This window comes from Crocodylus siamensis, chromosome 3 (genome assembly GCF_052110815.1).
Source record: "Crocodylus siamensis isolate JL-2025a chromosome 3, ASM5211081v1, whole genome shotgun sequence".
Taxonomy (NCBI): Eukaryota; Metazoa; Chordata; order Crocodylia; family Crocodylidae; genus Crocodylus; species Crocodylus siamensis.
The window spans coordinates 204,032,884-204,054,335 of record NC_143397.1 but is presented as its reverse complement, the minus strand read 5'-3'; the positions used below and the strand labels follow the sequence as shown (position 1 = coordinate 204,054,335).

Here is a 21,452-nt window from a genome sequence, read left to right as displayed (position 1 = left end):
TAGATTGTAAAGCAAAAAAGGCCCAACTTTGTGAACCCATCTGTATATCAAAATGGTTGTTTAACAAATACATACATTTAAGCACAGATGGATTTAAGCATTAATGTGAATTCTTTTCTGAGTTAGAATTTAAAAAAATCAAAACTATGGCTATGTGGTGCTTAGCAAGCACCTAAAATGTTACCATCATATATTTTTAATTCAATTTGAACACTGCAAAGATGCAGATTGCTATCTTTTGGGTAATTATTTGTAAAGCAATATAAAACACTGTCTTTGTTTACATGAAAGTATATAAATAGTCCAAAAAATGCCCAGAAGGCAGATTTGGCATACACATACATTTCATATCTGTTTATTGAGCACTGATGAAAAACAGTTTGGAAACTTTTCCAGCAACTATTTCTATCCTGCATGCTCACCAGACAAACATATCATTCAAACATAGGTTTCATTTTAGCATAATTTAATGCTTAACAAAGGTAATCATTTTTGATTTTGCATAATTAAGTTTACAAAAATAATGTAACTTTTATAAAATAAATCAGCATTTCCCAATAAATTACAGTAGTGACAGTCTTATTTGACAATGTAATATATTGCATAAAACAGATAACATCCTTTAGAAAGACAAAATGCTATGTTACATGCTTTAATCAAGTATTTTGGCAGTGTGTGAAAATGTTTTACTGTACATACTCTGTATATAGTACAGTGTAAAAACAAAGCTCAAAGTCTGGTTCTGTATCAGTTATATGAGGATTCAAAAAAATATATTTTGGGAAACTAAAGAACAAACCAAAACAGGGTGAGACTTCAGTTGTGAAATATGCAGAGCCTTAAGACAGTAGACCAGATCTTATTCCTATAGAAGTGCTTGGAGCTTTGCTATTGGTCGCCTTGGCTTCAGGAATAAGTGCAATCACTTAAATGGGAGTTATATGGGTCAGTACCAATCAGGAACAGGCTCTAATTTTTTTCATAATTTTTTCTCTATGCATGCAAAGCAAATAGTCCTGCTCCACTGAAATTAATGTTGAATTTCTTAACATTAACAGAAGTATATTCAAGGCCACTGTTAGTAATTTATTATTCTGCTAACAAAAAATGAAGAATACATATCAAAAAAGAGAAGAACAAGGAGTTCTTACTGTTCCATACAGCAATTTACTATATGCTCTTTCATAAAAAATGCAAAATATCCAGTAGACAGAGAAAAAATAGTTTTAAAAAGGCTTGCAGTTTATAAAATAACTACAAACACCATAAAGTAACATATATTTTGTTTGGTGCTATGTGAACTCATTCAAACTTTAGACATTTTCAAATCAACAATTAATTTTTCCTACATTATATTATTTTGTGGCTGTCTGCACAAAAGGGACTGTAAGTTTTTAAGGATGGGTATATACTGTTTTACTATGCATCAAGTTAGTGGCACCATGATGGTGACATAGTTTTCTGATGCTAAAATAAATGAAGGCACCTATAGCCAGAGCAAACCATATATCTGACTCTAATGTGCAATTTCATTAAAATAATCTAACAACCCATATTATTTAGTTCTTTGCATTTTCAATTTCTAGTTAACAGTTTATGAAGAGAAAGTTTCCATTAAATAGAAAAAAAATGATCACTGCTATTAGGAATAACCAGACTGTGCAAAGTGGTATTTTTGTGATGTTGTTTCCTGAATGACAGTGCAGCAAAATACAGTCTCTTTAAATCCCAGTGAATACAGGGTCACATTATATACTAACTGTGTGCAAATGTAACCACTGGTCAGTATGTTACAGATCCCCCTCTGTGTTCAGCTATGGAGGATTACCCATTGTTACAGGTCCTAGCAATAGAAGTTTACCTCTTTAGCTTAAGCTACAGCAGTTCCTGCTGATAGCTTTAGAGGCCCTGAGTTCAGTTTCTGTTGTGTTACGCAAGGTGACAGCCTTCACAGAAGTGGGGACTCATCACAACTGATAGAAGCTCACTGACATTCCAGTTCTGGATGAATGCCCAGCTGCATACTTGCTCGATGGCCACTGTCTTAGGCAAAATGTCACAGTTTTAACTGGGAACTGACAAAACTAAAAACATGGTCTGCTACAGCTTGTACCAACCCAACCACTTCAGTTGAAACCTATAGACCATGTACCTCTGTGGATCATAGACCAACAATTTGCATACTAACCAATTAGCTACATAAACATAGTGCACGTGCAGAATAAAATAAGATTCACAAACACACATTTCATGGTTTGCTTGTTTGGGGTTTTTTGCTCATTTCTCTATGTTGCTGGCTTTCTCATTTTTACCATGATCATCCAAACTGATAGGTAAACATGACAGCTGTTATTCAACAAATTTAATTCTTAAGCTGAGGCTGTTTATCAGGGGCATGATTTCCCCACTTTAGGAGTTGTTAATAAATCAGGACTTGCTTCCATTAAGTACTTTCACTTTAATTCATATATTCTGTTTAAAATCCTGCTCTGATAATTGTTACAGAATCTTGGCTATTGTTTTCTTAACCCACACTTTCAAGTCTACCATTCATAGCTAAATAAGCTCAAATCAGAATCACATCTCAATGAAGAAAGTATGTACATATCTAAAATAACAAATGACAACTACAAATGTAAAATAAAAAATGAACCTGTTCAATTAAATGATCCAAAAATGTTAACCGTGTGTGTGTGTGTGTGTGTGTGTGTGTGTGTGTGTGTGTGTGTGTGTACTCTGCAGTATGATCTGCATAGTGTGCTTTGCTTTCTAAGATTTAAAACAGAACAAGATATAATTTATTATCTTGAGATTTCCAGTGTTCAGGTGTCCTAAAAATTTATACAGTGCATATAAAAGAAAAAAAAAGAAACATTATCACAATGGCTTTTGTTTCAAAATAGATTGATGTGCAATGACCGTAGCCTGATTTGTAGACATTTTGTATTCTTGTCCAGAGCCCTGTGGAGGGGATGGCAATGGAGTTTCTGGAGTTGCTGAAAAAGAATTAAGGGGAAATTATGTATTATAATCTTAATTAATCTCTATACATACTTAGGATGCACATATTGCTATAGCCTACAAAAGTAAATTTCTGCATTAGTCTCATGAGGTACATATTATTTTTTTAAATCAACATTTCACCCATGATAATATTAAAAAGTGTCAAGTGTTTTACGCTAAAACCAAACCAAAATATATTGCTTAGTACCTTGTTTCTATGGCTAAGGACAGAAATTAAATATAAACTGGTATAATTGATCAGACACTGGCTCAAATTTATAACATAACAGTATTAAGGAGAGACATTACACATAAAATGGTGTAAGTGATCGGAAACCGGTTCAAATCTGTAACACAACAGAAGTTCAGTGCACATAAATAATTTTCAAAATGGCCAAAACCCATTTAAGATAAACCTAGATGGATGTACTATCAGTAGGAAAGTATGTAATTCACAGAGGCTGCTTGGGCAGCCATTTCACAAGCAAAGCACAGAATCTCCCTCCCCCCCCAACCCCCATACCTTAGAGCGGGCAGCACTGTTTTCCCTCTCCCCCTCCCAGTAAGAATTTTATTTTATTTCTGCCCCCACCATGAATTCTGTGGATTTTGCAGCATTGCCTGGATATCACAGGCAATGCTAGATTTTGCAGAATCTGTGAAATCTGCTGAATCGGTGGGTCCCTAAATATCAAACTTAACTGACTGAGGTTAAATCAATGTATTGAACTTCTGTCCCAGACCCCTACGGATCCAAGTTAACTCACAATCTCCTAGCATCCAAAAATGCTTTGCACCTCCCCTGCAAGCCTCCCCTTTCAGGGTTGGTGGTTTAACTTTGGCCAAAACTGTATGCCCCAGCCAAGCAGGGAGGCATGCTCTAGCATTGCCTGGCTTCTGGCCTGGGCCACTGCAGGCATGTGGCTACATTTCCAGAATCAAAAGGTGAATATCTGTTCACTTGTTTATCAGTTCAATCTATGCATTTTAGACTAACCTGCAAAGATTGAATAATTCAGCCTCAGGCTTTTTGACTATCTGTACTTAGCCTACAGGTATTTTTAATGTATGATTATTTACATGCCAGGAAATATGATGAAAAAAAATAACACTAGCATTAATAGGCTACTCTTTTAGTGAATTTGGCAGTTGCTTCAACCTGACAGTGACATTTTTGTAATAAAAAACTAAATTGCAACTACTTACAGATCTGTTCTGTATGTACAGGGGCGGACATTGGACTTATGAGGATAGTTTGGCCAGTTAATGGATCTTGGGCCAAATGAGGATGCATTGGATGATGAATATGACTAGCATCATTAGAAATGCCTGCAAAAATAATATGAACGTATATTAGCTCAAATAAAGACATTGCTATTTACAGTGTGTAATCTATACTGTGATAATTACAGTTCCATTAGGTAAATATTCTTTTGATTGCTAATTTGAATGGTTGTTTTGGGGTATTCATTAAACAATTTAGCAAGACTTCATCCATATTAAGTACCATGTTTGTGTTCATTGTTTGAGTTGTATTAACAGTGGATTTCATTAAGCTTGTAATGATTCCCTTATCAAGATATACTCAGGCAGACAGGTATGCCTGAGGACACAGTGCACCTTGAAACTGTAAGACCATGACTAGTGAGCCTAAGTGACTTCAGCTAATCTTTATTCATTCCCACTAAGCCTGAGCAATCTCATGGGTTCCCCCCACCCACCCAAAGTGTTTAACATATTAATATCATATGGAGTATAATATGATAATAGTGATATGCTCACCCCCTAGTAACATTTCCTGAAGCAAACTGTCAATTTTCACCACTCCGAATAGTTTGACCAACTGTATTTGCTCAATCATTTGCCAGGTGATACTCTGGAGTGTAGGTAACAGAAGCAAAAGTTCTCCAAACCTTCCCCTGGAGTCATATTGACGATCATTAATGTAATCCTCTAAACTTATCTGGACTTGGAATCGCATGTTCTTAATCTTTAATGGATTGTTGAGTCCCTTTGCATCTTGAAAAGAAAATACTTCAAGGTAAGGCAAATTCATGGAATGGCCATTTTTTGTTCAGATACATATAATATGCAAATAAATGTTACATCATCATGACAATTTTCAGTATCAGTATTGGAACAATTATTTTGAAAGACTTTCTGGAAACTGTACCTGGATCAAAAAACACAATTGCTTTCAAGCAAGCATACTCATTGTCATCTATCTGGATTTCCTGGAATGGCCGGACTAGTTCATCTAGAATCCGGTTGGCCACTCGGCTGATTTCTACTTCGGAACTGTTGCGATGGATTATATAATTGTTACCTTGAAAAGAAATATACTCATTTATAAATTGATATTACATAAAGTTTTCAATCTAAAGAGCTTTTTGGAACAAATTTTCAAAATCAGCTTTTACATTTTAGATAACCAAATGTTTGCACATTTAATTTTTTATAGCAGAAATTCTCTCAACAAAACTACATTTAAATATATATGTGCAAATTACAAGCCTGATCCTGTAAGCATTTATGAAGGTGAATACTTCATTATACATACATTTACTAAATAGTAGAAGTGACTGTGGGATCAAAACCTACATTATATGCACAAATTTGTTTGTCCTCCAATTAGCCTTCTATCACAAGTCTATCTTGGCATATTTGATCCAGTAGAAGCAATAAATCTTCCGGAAAACTGTATGCACAGTTTTAAGAGCCAGAAAAGGCCACTTTGAAATGTGGTCATTGGAAATATTATAATTCACTGAAATATTAAAAATTTTTGCTTCTAGTTTATTTAGAAGAAATACAGCAAGTAATAGCTTTATGGGCTCTTATTTCTGGTAGATAGCCTTATATATTTGAAGCATCCCAATCATTATGGATGATACTAATAAGAAAAATATAAATTGGTTAAATCCTGATCCTGCTGAAGTTAATGTGAGCAAATGTCTAGACAGAAATAAAATGCTTACTTCTGTCTGAAAAGTGGTACTATTCAATACTTCACTGTATTGATAAAGGATACTATTCAGTACACATTCCTTTAAACACATAATAGTGACTTTCCTTGGCTTAAATTTTTCAGATACTCCTATAACTTGCATTTAAAAATGATTTTTTTCCTCATTGTATACAAGGAAGCCATTTTTGGGACATCTTCCAAGTAAAGTAATAAAGGAGGTAGTAGGGCTTTATGTACACACACTGAGGAAGATTCTGTTCCCTCCCTGTTCCCTGAGGAAGATTAGGTACCCTCTCAGTAGAATAGATTCTAGCCCCATGAGGTATACAGGTATTAAAGGGCGGGGGGGACCAGTTGCAATACCTTAACCACTGGCATTTTTTTAGGGGTCTATCCAGGGTGCCTCAAGTTTAAAAAGGCTGAGAATCACTGCCCAAGGCCCCCTCTTTTCTACACCCTGGCCCACATGAAGATGCTTTCTGGGGACCTCTGGAAAGTTTTCGAAAAGATTACCAAGTACCACGTAGATTACTAACCTAGATAAAGCTTGCTAGTGTGTTACGACATGGAACAATTGTAGCACACATTTTACTAGAGTAAGGACATCACTTGAAAGTACTAAGCATGCTCAGGCTTCTGGTGTCAATAGGACAGCAGTAAATTTAATTTGCAGTTGCCCATGCTTTACATACAGCATGGCATGTGACAATGTAAGTTTGTCACTGCAAATTGTTTGGAATCACTGGCATGAATCATGCTGATTATGCTATGGCAGTTTCCCAGGTTAACTGAGCATGCTGCTTATTGGGAAGCTGATTCCCTAGTAGTTAGTAAAATAAGTAACATATCGCCAGGCTTGGCAGGATTCTACTTTTATTGCTAAACATAGAGAAATGTCAATTTCACCTCACATTCACAGACTGACAAATACGTATTTCCATCAGTAATAATAGAAAAGTATAGAAAAGAGACATAAGGGAAAGAAAAATTCTGGGATAGGGTAAGGAAATCTGGGACAGGGGATACTGCAATTATGCGCGTGCACACACACACACACATACACACAGCAGTTTCATAGTTTCATAATTTCTAGGGTTGGAAGGGACCTGAGTAGATCATCTAGTCCGACCCCCTGCCATGGCAGGAAAGAATACTGGGGTCAAATGACCCCAGCAAGATGTTCATCCAACCTCCTCTTAAAAACCCACAGGGTAGGAGCCAGCACCACTTCTCTTGGAAGTTGGTTCCAGATCCTAGCCTCCCTGACCGTGAAGTAGCACCTCCTGATATCTAACCTAAACCTACCCTCTGCCAGCTTGTGACCATTATTCCTGGTCACTCCTGGCAGTGCGTGGGGGAACAGGGACTCCCCCAGTGCCTGCTGATCCCCCCTGACTAGTTTATAGCAGGCCCCCTCAGCCTTCTCTTTTGGAGGCTGAACAGTTTCAGGTCCCGTAGCCTCCCCTCATAGGGCCTGCCCTGCTGCCCCCTGATCATGCAACTGGCCCTCCTCTGGACCCTCTCCATGCTGTCCACATCCTTCTTGAAGTGTGGCGCCCAGAACTGGATGCAGTACTCCAGCTGCAGCCTGACCAGTGCCGCATAGAGGGGGAGGATCATCTCCTTGGACCTCCTCGAGATGCATCTGTGGATGCATGACAAGGTACGGTTGGCCTTCCTGACTGCCTCCCCACACTGCCGGCCCATGTTCATCTTGGAGTCAATGATGACTCTAAGATCCTTTTCTGCCTCTGTGCTGACAAGAGGGAGTGTTCCCCAACCTGTAGGTATGGTGCCGGTTGTTCCTCCCCAGGTGCATCACCTTGCACTTGTCTATGTTGAATCCCATCCTATTCACATCCGTCCACCCTTGTAACTTGTCTAGGTCTGACTGTAGCCTGATGCTTCCTTCTAGTGTGCCCATATCCCCCCACATCTTAGTGTCATCAGCAAATTTGAACAGGGTGCTTTTTACCCCCTCGTCCAAATCGCTGATGAAGATGTTGAACAGTGCAGGCCTGAGTTGTTGCAGGCAGGGTTGGAGGAACCCCAGCACTACCCACACAGGAACTGGGGCATGCTTGGAGGGCAATCCTGGCATTGAGGGTTGGTTGGATGCCAGCTACTGGCGACAAAGCATGGAAGCAGGGACATTGCTATGGGGGCCTGCTGCCAAGGGGAATGGCTGTAGGCACCTGGGAACTGGTGCTGTTGGCTGCTCACTCTTCCCAGGTCCCAGGCAGTGATCAGGCACCAACCTCCCACCAAGCCTAGCCTGACCTGGCTCCTGAATGCTTGGGAGAAGACACCAAACTCCTGCAGATCCTGACCTGGTCCCATGGGGGTGCTCCTGGGGCTCACCTGCTGCCCCTGCACTGCCTGAATGAATAGGAGACTATGACTGTCAAGGGGCTGGACTGCCCCTCAGCTGGGCTGGGCAGCCGCTGTCTCCCACGCAGTGCAGTGTCCAGGGCATTCAGTAGCACTTGACAGCCAGGAGTCCCCTTATAAGCCTCTTCCTAGAGTGAGCACCACCAGCAGCCTCAGGCTGCAGCCCCTACCCTGGCTCCTGCCCCTGTACTGTCTTCTGTGAGAGTGCAGGTTCCAGCCTGGTATGAATGTGCTACCAAATAAACAGAACGATTTGAAGTAGGTATGCATTTATTGATTTATGAAAGTTTACTTTTAATATTTTGACATGTGATTTTATAAAGTTTTTTAACAGTATACTATTAAAAACTAGCAAAAGAGAGGCATACACCCAATGGAAGGGAGGGGCCAACACCAGGGAGGACTATACTGCAGTTGCTCGGGGATGCAGGGGGGCAGCCAGGAAGACCAAGGCGGAGATGGAACTGGGACTAGCTTCCTGGATCAAGGACAACAAAAAGTCCTTTTTTAAATACATAGGCAAAAAGAAGGATCCGGTTAATGTGGAGTCCCTGCAGGACACGCTGGGAAATTTGGTCGTCACACCAGATGACAAAGCCAAAATATTTAATGATTTCTTTGCCTCCATTTTCATAAGCAGGAACCGGAACAGTCACCACCCCCTGCTGGGCCCCTCTTAGATCCCAGGGGAGGTGCACCTAGGCCAAAGGTTAGTGAGGGAACTTCTGGAAGGACTGGATGTATTCAGATCAGCCGGTCCAGATGATCTTCACCCTAGAGTACTGAGGGAATTGGCTGAGGTCATTGTGGGACCCCTGGCATGGCTTTACGAGCACTCACGGTGCTCTGGTGTGGTGCCAGAGGACTGGAAGAGGGCCAGTGTGGTTCCCATCTTCAAAAAGGGGAGGAAGGAGGACCCGGGAAACTATAGGCCAGTTAGTCTTACCTCGATCCAGGGCAAGCTTTTTGAGAAAATTATTCTGGCACATATCCATGAGGGGCCAGCAGGGGAGATTATGCTTAGGGGCAACCAACAGGGGTTCATTAGCGGCAGGTCCTGTCAGACCAACCTGGTGGCCTTCTATGACCAGATCACCAAATCCTTAGATGCAGGGGTAGCAGTGGACATAGTCTTCCTGGACTTTTGGAAGGCCTTCGACACTGGCTCTCACCCCATTCTCATTAAGAAACTGGGGGACTGTGGTGTCGACACCCACACAGTCAAATGGGTCACCAACTGGCTGGAGGGCCACACCCAGAGAGTGGTAGTGGATGGGTCATTTTTAACTTGGAGGGACGTGGGCGGTGGGGTTCCGCAGGGCTCGGTCCTTGGGCCTGCGCTGTTCAACATCTTCACTGGCGACTTGGACGAGGGGGTAAATAGCACCCTGTTCAAATTTGCTGATGACACTAAGATGTGGGGGGATGTGGGCACACTAGAAGGGAGGAATAGGTTGCAATCAGACCTAGACAGGTTACAGGGGTGGGCGGATGAGAATAGGATGGGATTCAACACTGACAAGGGCAGTGATGCATCTGGGGAGGAACAACCGGCACCATACCTACAGGTTGGGGAACTCCCTTCTTGTCAGTGCAGAAGCAGAAAAGGATCTTGGAGTCATCACTGACTCCAAGATGAATATGGGCAGGCAGTGTTGGGATGCAGTCAGGAAGGCCAACCACACCTTGTCATGCATCCACAGATGCATCTCAAGCAGGTCCAAGGAGGTGATACTTCCCCTCTATGCGGCACTGGTCAGGCTGCAGCTGGAGTACTGCATCCAGTTCTGGGCACCGCACTTCAAGAAGGATGTGGACAACATGGAGAGGGTCCAGAGGAGGGCCAGTTGCATGATCAGGGGGCAGCAGGGTAGGCCCTATGAGGAGAGGCTACGGGACCTGAACCTGTTCAGCCTCCACAAGAGAAGGCTGAGGGGGGATCTAGTTGCCTGTTACAAACTAGTCGGGGGGGGTCAGCAGGCACTGAGGAAGTCCCTGTTCCCCCGAGCACTACCAGGAGTGGCCAGGAATAACGGTCACAAGCTGGCAGAGGGTAGGTTTAGGTTAGATATCAGGAGGCGCTACTTCACGGTCATGGCGGCTAGGGTCTGGAACCAACTTCCAAGAGAAGTGGTTCTGGCTCCTACCTTGTGGGTCTTTAAGAGGAGGCTAGATGAACACTTTGCTGGGTCATTTGACCCCAGTACTCTTTCCTGCCATGGCAGGGGGGTAGGACTCAATGATCTGCTCAGGTCCCTTCTGACCCTAGAAACTATGAAACTATGAAACTATTATTATTACTAAATGGTCTGCTTCCCACACTTTTAATTTCATTCAATCCTGAACATTTAAATTGATAAAAATCATAATAAATGTTTAAAAAATAAACATTCATTTTACCTACTAATATTATTAAAAAATAAAAATTGAAATCTGCCAAGCCTATATGCAGTATAAAACAGTATTCTTAATTTAAACAAAATAAATGTTTACCTAAAAGTAAAACATCTTTGTACATCATGGACCGTTTTGCTGCTCCAAGCAACAGGTGTTCCCCAGCATGTGCTCTTAATAAGGCAACCTTTAAAAAAGATAAATAAATAAAAGAATCAGCAGAAAAATAAATTAATGCTAAAATGAAAAATGCACCATAGTCAATACACTATCCCAGTTACAATTTAAAATGCATTTATTTTCATTTTTAATAACATTAACATAGTTCTTCACTGTAATTTTGTTAAAACATGTAACTTTTATCACTGAGCATTATAAATAAACTGGATTTGAACATGGTATATGATTTTGAAGTTTATCACTGAATACAAGATAAAACCTCAGTTTCATAATCTCCCTTTCCTTTACATATAAGTTAACTCTTGAATTTTATGTCTATATCAGAGGTAGTAGTAATAAGGTTATCATGCTTTATTATGGCAAGTATTACCATACACTACTGCATTTTGCTCAGCCTGAATCGGTTATCCCAAAGATACTTGACCTGTCTTACATCTCCAAAGTATAAAAGTACCATGGATCTACCTTCTACTGAGGCAATTTCACTAGCTCCAAGGCCTCTCATTTTAGCTTTTAGAGAACCTGAAGTAAATGGGCAATTCAACCAACAAAGAGGTTTGCTACAACTGCTAATTCTTAATAAGTAAACAACTAAGAAACACCACACACAACACTAAAAATAGAATGCCTGTAAGAATAACAGAAAACCATTTAGTATTGCAGTCAAACAGGCTAATTTTGCTGTGGTATATGGGTAAGGAAATCCTGGCAAAACTTATAAAACAAAGCATCTTTCTTATAGTCAATAAAGAAGAAACCTGATTCATACCAGGAAGGCAGTTAAAAAATGCTCACTAGTTTAACATTTTACATTTTCTATTTACATTCCATTGTTTATAATGACCTTCTAGAGCCTTGGCAGAAAGACCTATTTTCTTATGGATTTTTTTCTTTTTCCATTATGCAAATACATTTTTTGCCTTTTGTGATTTTAGTGTGAGATGTTCAAAGCTGGGTGAAGAAACAGAATTCAAATGAAGAAACTTTCAGAATCTCAGCTGTAACAGACCTAACACATCTTTTGTTTGTTTTGTTGTTTGTAAACCTGGTTGCTTCTGAGGTCAGGAAGAGTTGTACAAACTCTTTGCAGCATAAATGGTAACTAAATGCAGCCAAGGGTTATCATATATACAGGAGCACCTGAGAAAGGATCAGGTTTTGTGAGGTAGTTTTAGAGTTTGAGAAATATTTCTGTGGTCTTAAATGTAGGTTCGATTTTGTAAAGAACCAGACTAAGATCTGTTCCAAGGTAGACTTTTACTCTAAAAAAAGCAGATTCTTAGTCAGCAATCTAGTTTTTTTCCAGTTCCTTCATGCCAGCCTAGGCTACTAAAGCAAGTCATATTGCTTATTTTTTCTTTTCCTGCCCCTGCACAATCAACCTAACTAAAAGGCCAATCTGGATTCCATTCTTTCTTCTCTAATGTAATTCTTTATTCAAGTCTTTTACATGTGTGAAAACCCATTCTCTACTCCAGATTTACACAAGAATTACTGAGATCATCATTTGAAAGGGTCTTCTTTGGCCTGAAGCATTGGTATTACTGGAGAAGATGAAGAGGAATGATCCAAGATTGACTCTCTGACCCAAAGCTGAAATTGTAGCACTGACGTAATATTCTCGCCATGCTTTTCATTGCAAACTTGAAATATTTGACGCTGTAAACACAGCAAATTGGAATTCTACCAAGCCATTTTTACAGGCATTTTCAGTGTTGAAGCACATTTCAAGGCCAGGTACAGAAATTACCAAGTGACCCATAACAGAACAGAAGTTCAGCACACATAGATTGATTTAAAATGGCGGAACCTGATCTAAGATTTGTGCCCCCACAAAAGGCAAATGTGTGTTCTGTTAGTTACTGATTGAACCTATGCCACTCACAAAAAAATCACTTAACTTAGACTGATTCCACTTTGGGCTTTGAGAATATCTGTACCTAGCTCAGAAGATGAAAATCAGGAGATTCTTAGCAAAATATGTGGTTAGTCATAGTAGTCTGAAGTCAGGCAGAAGGCAGGACAAGGTGGCACTTTAGAGACTAACTCATTCAGAGAAGCATAAACTTTTGTAAGTTACACCTTGTCAGACTCTATTTCATATTTCATAGTGCCTGAGGAAACTCATGCTTCTCTGAAGTCACAAGTGAATCCATACGGTGCCACTCTGCCCTGCCTTCTTCCTAGCAGTAAGCTAACCTCCTAGTCTCTTGCTTCATGACAGTGCAACCTAAAACAACATGAAGATACAGTTTCTGAATTCACTTTAGGGTTCTCATTCTCCAGTCAGTGGGAGAATGCAAGCACTTTATACAGGTTTAGAATAAATCGTTGACTCAGTTTAAGAAAAATGTCACAAGAGCATTTCCAACGCTAAAAATGCTATTTCCTAATATACTGCATTCTATGGCAACTTATTTGCTGTGAATTGGCATCAGTATGTTTGATTGCAGCTGAAGACTCTACTGGCATATATATCTTGCAAGTATGTGGTAGCTATTTCAAATTAAAAAGCATGCTGTCTCATACTTTATAAGCAGTTGAAGTTGAATATGAACCAAATGTCCATCAAGGTTTGAAATATTTGAATGGTGTTTTTTAAAACCATTATTTTTTATATTTGCCTGCCTTTGGAATTTCTGGTGAAGATGAAAATAACAACATTTTATGAGAAGGGCTGGTCTTTTGAAATGTCCAGTGAGAAGATTTTTACCCTTTTCTCTAAGGGCACTGACAGATATGTAGTTCCCCACTGTACTTCACAGCACTTCACGAAAAATGCCATGAGTTACAGCAACCCCTCCCCTCTCAACCCAACAGATTTTTGCTATTGGTTTGGTGTGGGGAGGGGGGCAGGACTGTGCTCCACATTGGAGCTTATCCAGAAAGAGCAACATGTATGCAGCCTCTGTCCCCTGCCCTCCCCCCCCCGCCACTGTCTTCCTAGCTCTGGTGCTCTCTGCATGATGGGAGGGAGATAAGACAGGGAACAGAGCTCCAGCCTGGGGTTTGCCAAGCCTGCACTGGAGTGGGGGGCACAGACTGGCGCTCCCATTCCCTTGTCCCCCTCCAGCACAGGTTGGGCAAATCCCAGCCCAGAGCTCCATTCCCCCTCACAGGGGCAGGGCAGGGACTGGGCTGATGCCTGATCAGACAGAAGTTAATGAAGGTTTTCTGCTTTGGAGCTCCTTCCTCAGAACCCTTGTGTAATGAGGATTAATTTATCATGCAATTGGGCACTTTTAAAGCACTCTGCAGCCATGCTCTTCTGTTAGGGCATGGCTGTAGAGTACTTTCAATGGACAGATATCATTACTGTCATTGCCCTAATATACAAAATGTACTTCAACTTCTGGTAGTTTTTGTGGGGTGTTTGAAGAGCTGCTTCAAAACAGGGATCCAGCACCCAGAAAAGACGAGCCAGACCAGACAGGAATTATCACACAGCATTTCTACTTGAATGAATAACAGAAAAATAACCAAGTTTCTCAAACTGTTTTATCTATAAATATATATATACTTATATACCTGATCATCCAGTGGTAGTTCACAGAAGGCTGGGATATATTTAGCCCACTCCACAAGGACTAAAAGCTGCTGCTTCATAGATTCACAGACATCACCAATAGTGGCAATTTTCTTTACACTTATGTCAGTATTAACACTAGTATTTGACATAGAAATCTGGTCACATTGAGAAAAAAAAATATCAAGAATATATCATGCTATTATTTCATATGTTTCCACTGATTCACAGTACATTTAAATGTAAACAAAACATATAAAAGTAATCATACACATCATTGATTTTTTGATAAAACAGAGACCATCATCTTGCACATAAATTATAACATTTAATCTCCCATTGTTACTATTTTAGCATTGTATTTTATTGCAATAAGAATTATGCTTATTAAACATTACAGGAGCTCCTCCTTCTAAGCAATGACTGTCTTTAAGATACTAGTGTCCTTATTATTTTTGGTTTATTTCATTTGTATTTATTTATTTATTATTGCATTGAATGAAGTAGACCTTCATCTCATTTTACAAAGAAAAAGCTCAGAGGAATATATAATAAAGTTATAGGCACTCAGAAAGATCTACAGAAAGTATTAAGATTCAGTGAAAAGATATATATGTTTAACTTAAAAATATAAAACAGGATTAAATGTCTAAAGAGAAAACTTTGAAGTAAAGAACCATTATGGATGTTTCAGAGAACGTATATCAACTCTGTGTATGGCTACCATCAGTTCACAGCATTCTGTGAAATACGGAGAAAGAAGTATCTTTCTGGTGCTAAGACTGGAGCATTTTTGGATGACTGGTGAGGTGAATACTGAAATCCTCAACAATTTCTTTAAAAAAAAATAACCAAAACAGTACTAGGCTTGTCATAATAAAAGCAAATGAAGACAAAACTATGCAGAAACTAGGAAACACTTTTCACTAAGATACATGCCAATTTTTATAAAAACATACATAGAGGCCAAGAAACACACCATGTCTGTCCTTCATGTGCTATATCTCAAACTAGAAGCAGTGCAGTTATCTTAATGTGTTTCTCTGTGCATGTCATTTTAGAGAAGTTGTGCTTCTTAGTGCTGCATTATGTTGACTACCAAATATTTTCATGCCTACCTAATCCTGAACCTAACGCTGCAACTATATAGTGACTCACAGTGAAATCATGATCTGGGACGGCTCATAGGGATTGAGTTTTTAAGCTGACATTCACTGATTCTATATAGGTCAGTATCCTGAAATAAAATTCATTGAAAATGACTGGTAACCAACAGGGGTGTCTGTACACACCACCGGTTTTAATCCTTATTAAATTAAATAGGTTTATAAAATTTAAAGTTTTTTATTTTGGAGTGCCGCATCTGTGCTTACACACATTCTTTTTTTGAATGAATTACCCAGGAGCCTGGCCAGCAACACAGAAAAGCTGGACAATCCAGCACTGCCTCCCCCCCAGCCTGGGCCCCACCCCCATGCCCATGCCCTGCTATGCAGCTGTGAAAGCAGGGAGCACACAAACCACACAAGAAAAGAAAAAGCGGAAGCAATTTGAAAGCAAAAGCAATTTGAAGGGGTGAACTATAAAAAAGTTGCAGTGCCATCTGGTGTACAAAGAGGCTCGTTACATGTCTTTGGGTGCCTTTGTGTTTGTACACAACGAATCCATGGATGCAATGTTTTTATTCCCAGCAAGCAAAACTGAACTACATCTAAGGAGTTTTAGTTTAATGAGCCAGAAAGACTTTTAAAGTGTCCAGAAAACCCTCTCATGCAAACATTCATGCAGTTGCAGTGCAATAAAAGGCAAGAAACGTGGTGTGTACAAAGTCCCCTGGAGATCAGCTCCAAGTTCAATGCTGTAGCTAAGATAAGAATGTAGTCCTTGGATGAATAATCAGGGGAATAGCAGATTAGAACAGATAGGCTGTGTTACCTCTGTCTACAGTTCTAATATATAGTGTATACCTTGCAGTTCTAGTGTATACCTTACAAAAAAAGGATGTTGAAAAACTGGAAAATTTAATAGAAGGACTGCAAGAATGATCTGAGATCTGGAACATGTAACTTAAAATGAGAGGCTAAAGAAGCTCAACCTATTTAGTTTGCCCAAGAAAAGACTAAGAGATGACTAGAACAATGTCTACAGGTTCCTATATGGGGAACATATTTCTGATAGCAGATGACTCTTTAACCTGACAGAAAAAGTGCAAATGAAATCCAGTGTTTGAACACTGAAAGTAGACACATTTTGACTACAAGAAAGAGATTTTTTTTTAACAGTGTGGACTAGTGTAATTTAGAGACTGGTAAAATATCCCTCACTGACTTTAAATCAAAACCTGATGTGTTTCTAAATTCTGTAACTTCAAACAAGGAGTAATAGGCTTTAGAACTTACTCTATAAGGTTCAACAGTCTGTGTTATATAGGAAGTCAGGTTTGGGCTAAATACACACAGTCAAGAAGACCGAGGCTGAATTGTTTAAATCTTCATGGGTTTCTAAGCCACATAGATTGGTTTGGGAGGGAACAGAACATATTTATCCTTCAGTGGAGAGCAAGGGGGCATGCAGATGCCTGTATTGACTGAAGCCAGAATGTAGAAGGTACTCTAACTCACCTCCCAGTTTGCTGGAGATTGCCAAGGGCAGCTGAGTGCAGCCAAGTGGGGGCCATCCCTGATCAGCTGTTAGGAACACATCCCCAACACCCTGCTGGTAGCCACAGAGGGTGAGGGGGAGCACAGAATCTCTCCCCAGACCTACCCTCCCCTGCCAGCAGCAGAATGGGGAAGTGGGGGAAATCAGAGGCCTCCACTGTGCTGGCCCCCCAGCTGCCTTGGCTGGGTCTGGGAGGGCCACATCCACATGGCGGGGTTTCCTCCTTTGCTTACTGCCTGGTCCACCTGGTCAGCGTGGCTTCTCTCCACATCCCCACTCCTTGCCAGCTGCCAGTGATGGAGAAGGGAACGGGGGAAGGGTGAGCCCTCTGCCCTGCCGTGCCCTGCCCCCCTAAGCTAGCACAGTTGTAGGGGATGGGGTGAACCCCTCCACATTCCTTCCTTCCCCTCCTCCCCCCACGGTTTAGATTGGTTTCTGATAACTTATACTAGTTTGTGTGTAATGTCTGTACCCAGTCTGGATGATAAAACATGTTCTAGATTTAAAATAGATGAATCACTGAATTTTCATAAATTAAACCTCTCCCTATAGTTGTGCTGCCCTGGCCTTCCTATTGACCCCTGCCTACTGTCCCAACCTCCCTAACTTTTAGGGTACCACAAAGAAGAGGTGGTAAGTCATGCTGAGTGAATGAGTATTATCTTTTTGCACTGTATCCCTAAAGGCTGATGATTCTTTGCCTCACTCCTAACAGACCATGGCCAGTTCTTCCCCAGTTATGTAGCATAAACCCTGCACACCTGAGGTGGAAGTGTTTTTGTTGAACTGAAGCAACGAAGAGCAAGGTCTTTTGAACTCTATGTAGACAGGAATTTCAGGGAGAAATCTTTTATATATAAAAGAAAGAAATAACAATGAAGAAACTATCTCTGTAGTTTCTTCATTGTTTTTCCTTCCCTTCAATCTCTTCATTGCCCTCTTCCAGGAGACCCACAATACCAATATAATGATATATTAACATGTTTAACTGAAGATCAGAGAAAAATATTTTGTATTTTGGGAGTGTTATGCATCATTTTAGCTCTGTGGGACAGGGACTGTATTATCTGTATTATGCTTGAAACAGTGGGGGCTGATCCATCTAAGGGCATCTGGATGTTATTGAAATATTTTATTCGTGTTGCTTGATATTTATATTTCATCTTTGGAAGGTATAATTTGTGATGGGAAATACCTGTTGGTGAAAGAAAATGATATCAGTGGGATATTTAGCATGAAGCTAAGAAACCACTCTTATAACTGTTCATGCCCATTAGCAATTATTGGGTGGATAAAAATATACAGAAGTGTACTATCAATAAATTCAAAGCAATGTTAGGAAAGTGAAGATAGCTGTGGATTTAAATGTCAAAAGGGACCATCATGATCATCTAATCTGACTGTCTGCATAACCTCTTGGCTCAGTCTGACCTCCTGCGTGGGCCAGGGAACTTTCTGAATCAGTCTTGAATATCCAAACATTTTCAGCTATCAAGATGTCTGGAATGGCACCCAAAAGTCCGAGCTCAAAGATGAAGTTAGTCATTAATTAGGTTATCACTATAAGTCTGTCACAGAGATGAACAGAAGCTCCAAAGTAGGGATCCAAATTTTCTAGAGTGCAGATTTATTTGGTTTTAGAGCCTTTGTTTAGGACATTATGGAAATAAAAGCAGCAGCATTGTGTGGCTTAGACCAAGATGAGAATATTTCCTCAAACTAGGGAAAACTACATAGTCAGTTCAGGCTTATCTGTTGTTCAGATAATCAACAAAGAATAGGTGGTGATTTTCCCGTGAATATGCATCTTGCTTGCTTATTCTACTCATTTTTAATATGCCCATTATCATATTGTTTCTGAGCATAAGACTGTGTTTACTGACTTGTTACTGTTAATTACAAACAGAAAAAGTACAAGGCTTAGATAAAACATCCTTAATATCCGACCTAGAATTTAATAAGAGAATGCAAAAAGCTTTGAGAGCTTTTTTTCTGGCTTCTACAACTAGCTCACTAGTACTGGCCTAGTTCTGAATTGGTCATTTCAGTCTCTAAGTCAGGTGAGGAACAAAGATGGATCAAAGGAGCGTTATGGCTATGTAAGTCTCTCAGAGACAGCAGTTTCTTAGCGAAGATGCTGGTAAGGGACAAGATTACAAAATATCTGTGGACATACGGCTTAGTATAAATCAGTCAGGATGAAATTATAAAATAGAGATGGTGGCAGTTAAATTCTGAGCAAATTGCTAAGCAGTAAGAAAATGTGTAATCAATGGCTGTGATTTACTGGAGTTCCAGGAAAGTACTGAATACCATTCTACTCAACAACTGATTGGAATAAAAGGTGGAGAGGGATTTTGGTTCAGATTAAAGAGTGTTCATAAACACTGTGTGAGATGACAACTTCCCCATTTATAAAATCCAAATAATTAAAGGTAGAGTTGCCAAAGGAATCCAAGGGAATTGGATACCCAAATCCCATTGAAATGTAATTATACTCGATATCTGTTTCATTGAAAATGCAGTCTCAAGGAATAGATTGATGTCACCAGATGTTTAAAACAGTATTTAATTTGAAGGTCAAAAATCATAAAATGTTACTAAAGAGAGGTTTAGGACATAATGTACAAAATGCAAGTAGATTTTCTCAAGTGACCATTTCACTGACTTTGTAAATGTTGCATATTTATATTTTCTTATAGCATTCTTACATTAGGAAGGAGAAGCTAACAGGATACCTGGATAGCCTCTGGCACTATATTTTGCACAATAAAGAAAATATTTAACTATGAGAAATAATTATGGAAAAAATCAAGAAGCTATATTCAAAAACTTTGTTGTGGATTGCTGTACCTGACGGGAAAGCACCTCAGCCTGTGACAACGTGTTAATAGAGGGACTGTTGCGGCCATCAAATGTGCTTCTTCTCGTACTTATCCTGTCCCGCTCATTTTGTACAGCTAGAAAAGAATAAACATCCAATTTATTTGCTTGTAGTCAATGTCGTCAAACATAATTTCAGAGGTTTATTATATAAATACATCCATCAAGAGCAGGACCTTGGAGTTTCACCTCTGTGAGCCATAAGAAAAGGGTGACAGTAGATTTGTACATTTATTTGTCTAATAATAATTGTCACTAAAATTATTCTTTTCTAATTGTTGTGGGACACCAAGTTATCAGCGTGTTTGTGACCACCTTTATAACAGCAGCATCTCATATTTTCTTCTTTAAGCTTGACAACATTTAGTAATTTGTTTGGCTTGCCACTCCACCAGCCTTAATTAACGAGGCTTTATGACAATGATAGAAATAGATGTCCCAGTCCTGTTGAATAGGTCACAGAGTGCAGCACAATCACTGACAGGATGTCCGAGTCACAGAAATTCTGAAAGCTGTGCTCATGCTCACCCTTTCCTATGAGAGACACTGAAACAAGAATGAATAATGAACTTAATCCAAAAGTAAAGTAATTGTAAAACTGAAATCTTATGCTCCTCTTCAGGGACTTGTAATTACTAGCCAGTTTTTATCACAATAAATAAGCACCAAAAAAAAAAAAAAATTAAAAATTCCAAGGTGACGGGCTTTGTCTTCTGAGATCCAGGGAGGGTGGCAAAGGCAATAAGAAACCCTTAATAAGAGCAGAAAATGACTTATGAAACAACAGAGCTTACTTTTTAATTTAGGAATAAACAGGATAAATAAAACCATCAATCACAGTCTCTAAAACCTAGACCACATCGAAGGTTAAGCCAAGGAGAGAGGGGAAAAAAAAGTATTGTGCTGATCAACATTTTTCCTTATTCTGCAAAGAATCTCATCATCTCTAAAAGAAGCAGCTTTATTTCCAATATGTCAGTTATTTTGTGAGAAACAGTCTGCTTTACAGAAGTTTAGGAGTAGCACCAAAAGCTTCAATAAAAATTCTCTCGATACGTTGCATAGTTTCCTGTAGTTTATATGAAGAATGAACAGATCTTATTTTAGAGGTGCACTAACTTCTTGCCAAGGACATTTACTGATGGGGCTTTTATTAAGGTCATAATAAGAAATGTTGTGCAGTGATAAACACTAAGTAATAAATGTTCATGTAGAGATGAAACTAGAAATATGACCATTTTTTAACTGGATATACAGACCCCATTCACTTAGTATCTTGGCAACTAAAGTACTAAATATATTTAAAAAAATTAAAATACTGTCAGCAATGAACTGAACCAGAAGCTGAAGCAAACCACTTTTCTGATAGTCATATATAAAAGTTAGTGAACTTTCATAATCCAGGGAGATATTTCAAATTACTATTGCATATGCTTAGGGCTTAAT

At 39.5% G+C, this 21,452-nt stretch overlaps 1 protein-coding gene across 1 annotated transcript in view; it reads right to left on the bottom strand.

The window, feature by feature from the left end:
• Nucleotides 1-326: 326 nt before the first annotated feature.
• Nucleotides 327-21,452, bottom strand: part of HNF4G (hepatocyte nuclear factor 4 gamma) — a 28,516-nt gene continuing 7,390 nt past the window's right edge. The window contains exons 4-10 of the mRNA XM_090040200.1: nucleotides 19,977-20,083; nucleotides 14,465-14,620; nucleotides 10,856-10,943; nucleotides 5,177-5,329; nucleotides 4,786-5,022; nucleotides 4,210-4,332; nucleotides 327-2,996 (exon numbers count right to left, since the gene is read on the bottom strand). Coding sequence (XP_089896326.1) covers nucleotides 2,878-2,996; nucleotides 4,210-4,332; nucleotides 4,786-5,022; nucleotides 5,177-5,329; nucleotides 10,856-10,943; nucleotides 14,465-14,620; nucleotides 19,977-20,083 — 983 coding nt within the window. The 3' untranslated portion in view covers nucleotides 327-2,877. The remainder of the gene's footprint in view (nucleotides 2,997-4,209; nucleotides 4,333-4,785; nucleotides 5,023-5,176; nucleotides 5,330-10,855; nucleotides 10,944-14,464; nucleotides 14,621-19,976; nucleotides 20,084-21,452) is intronic.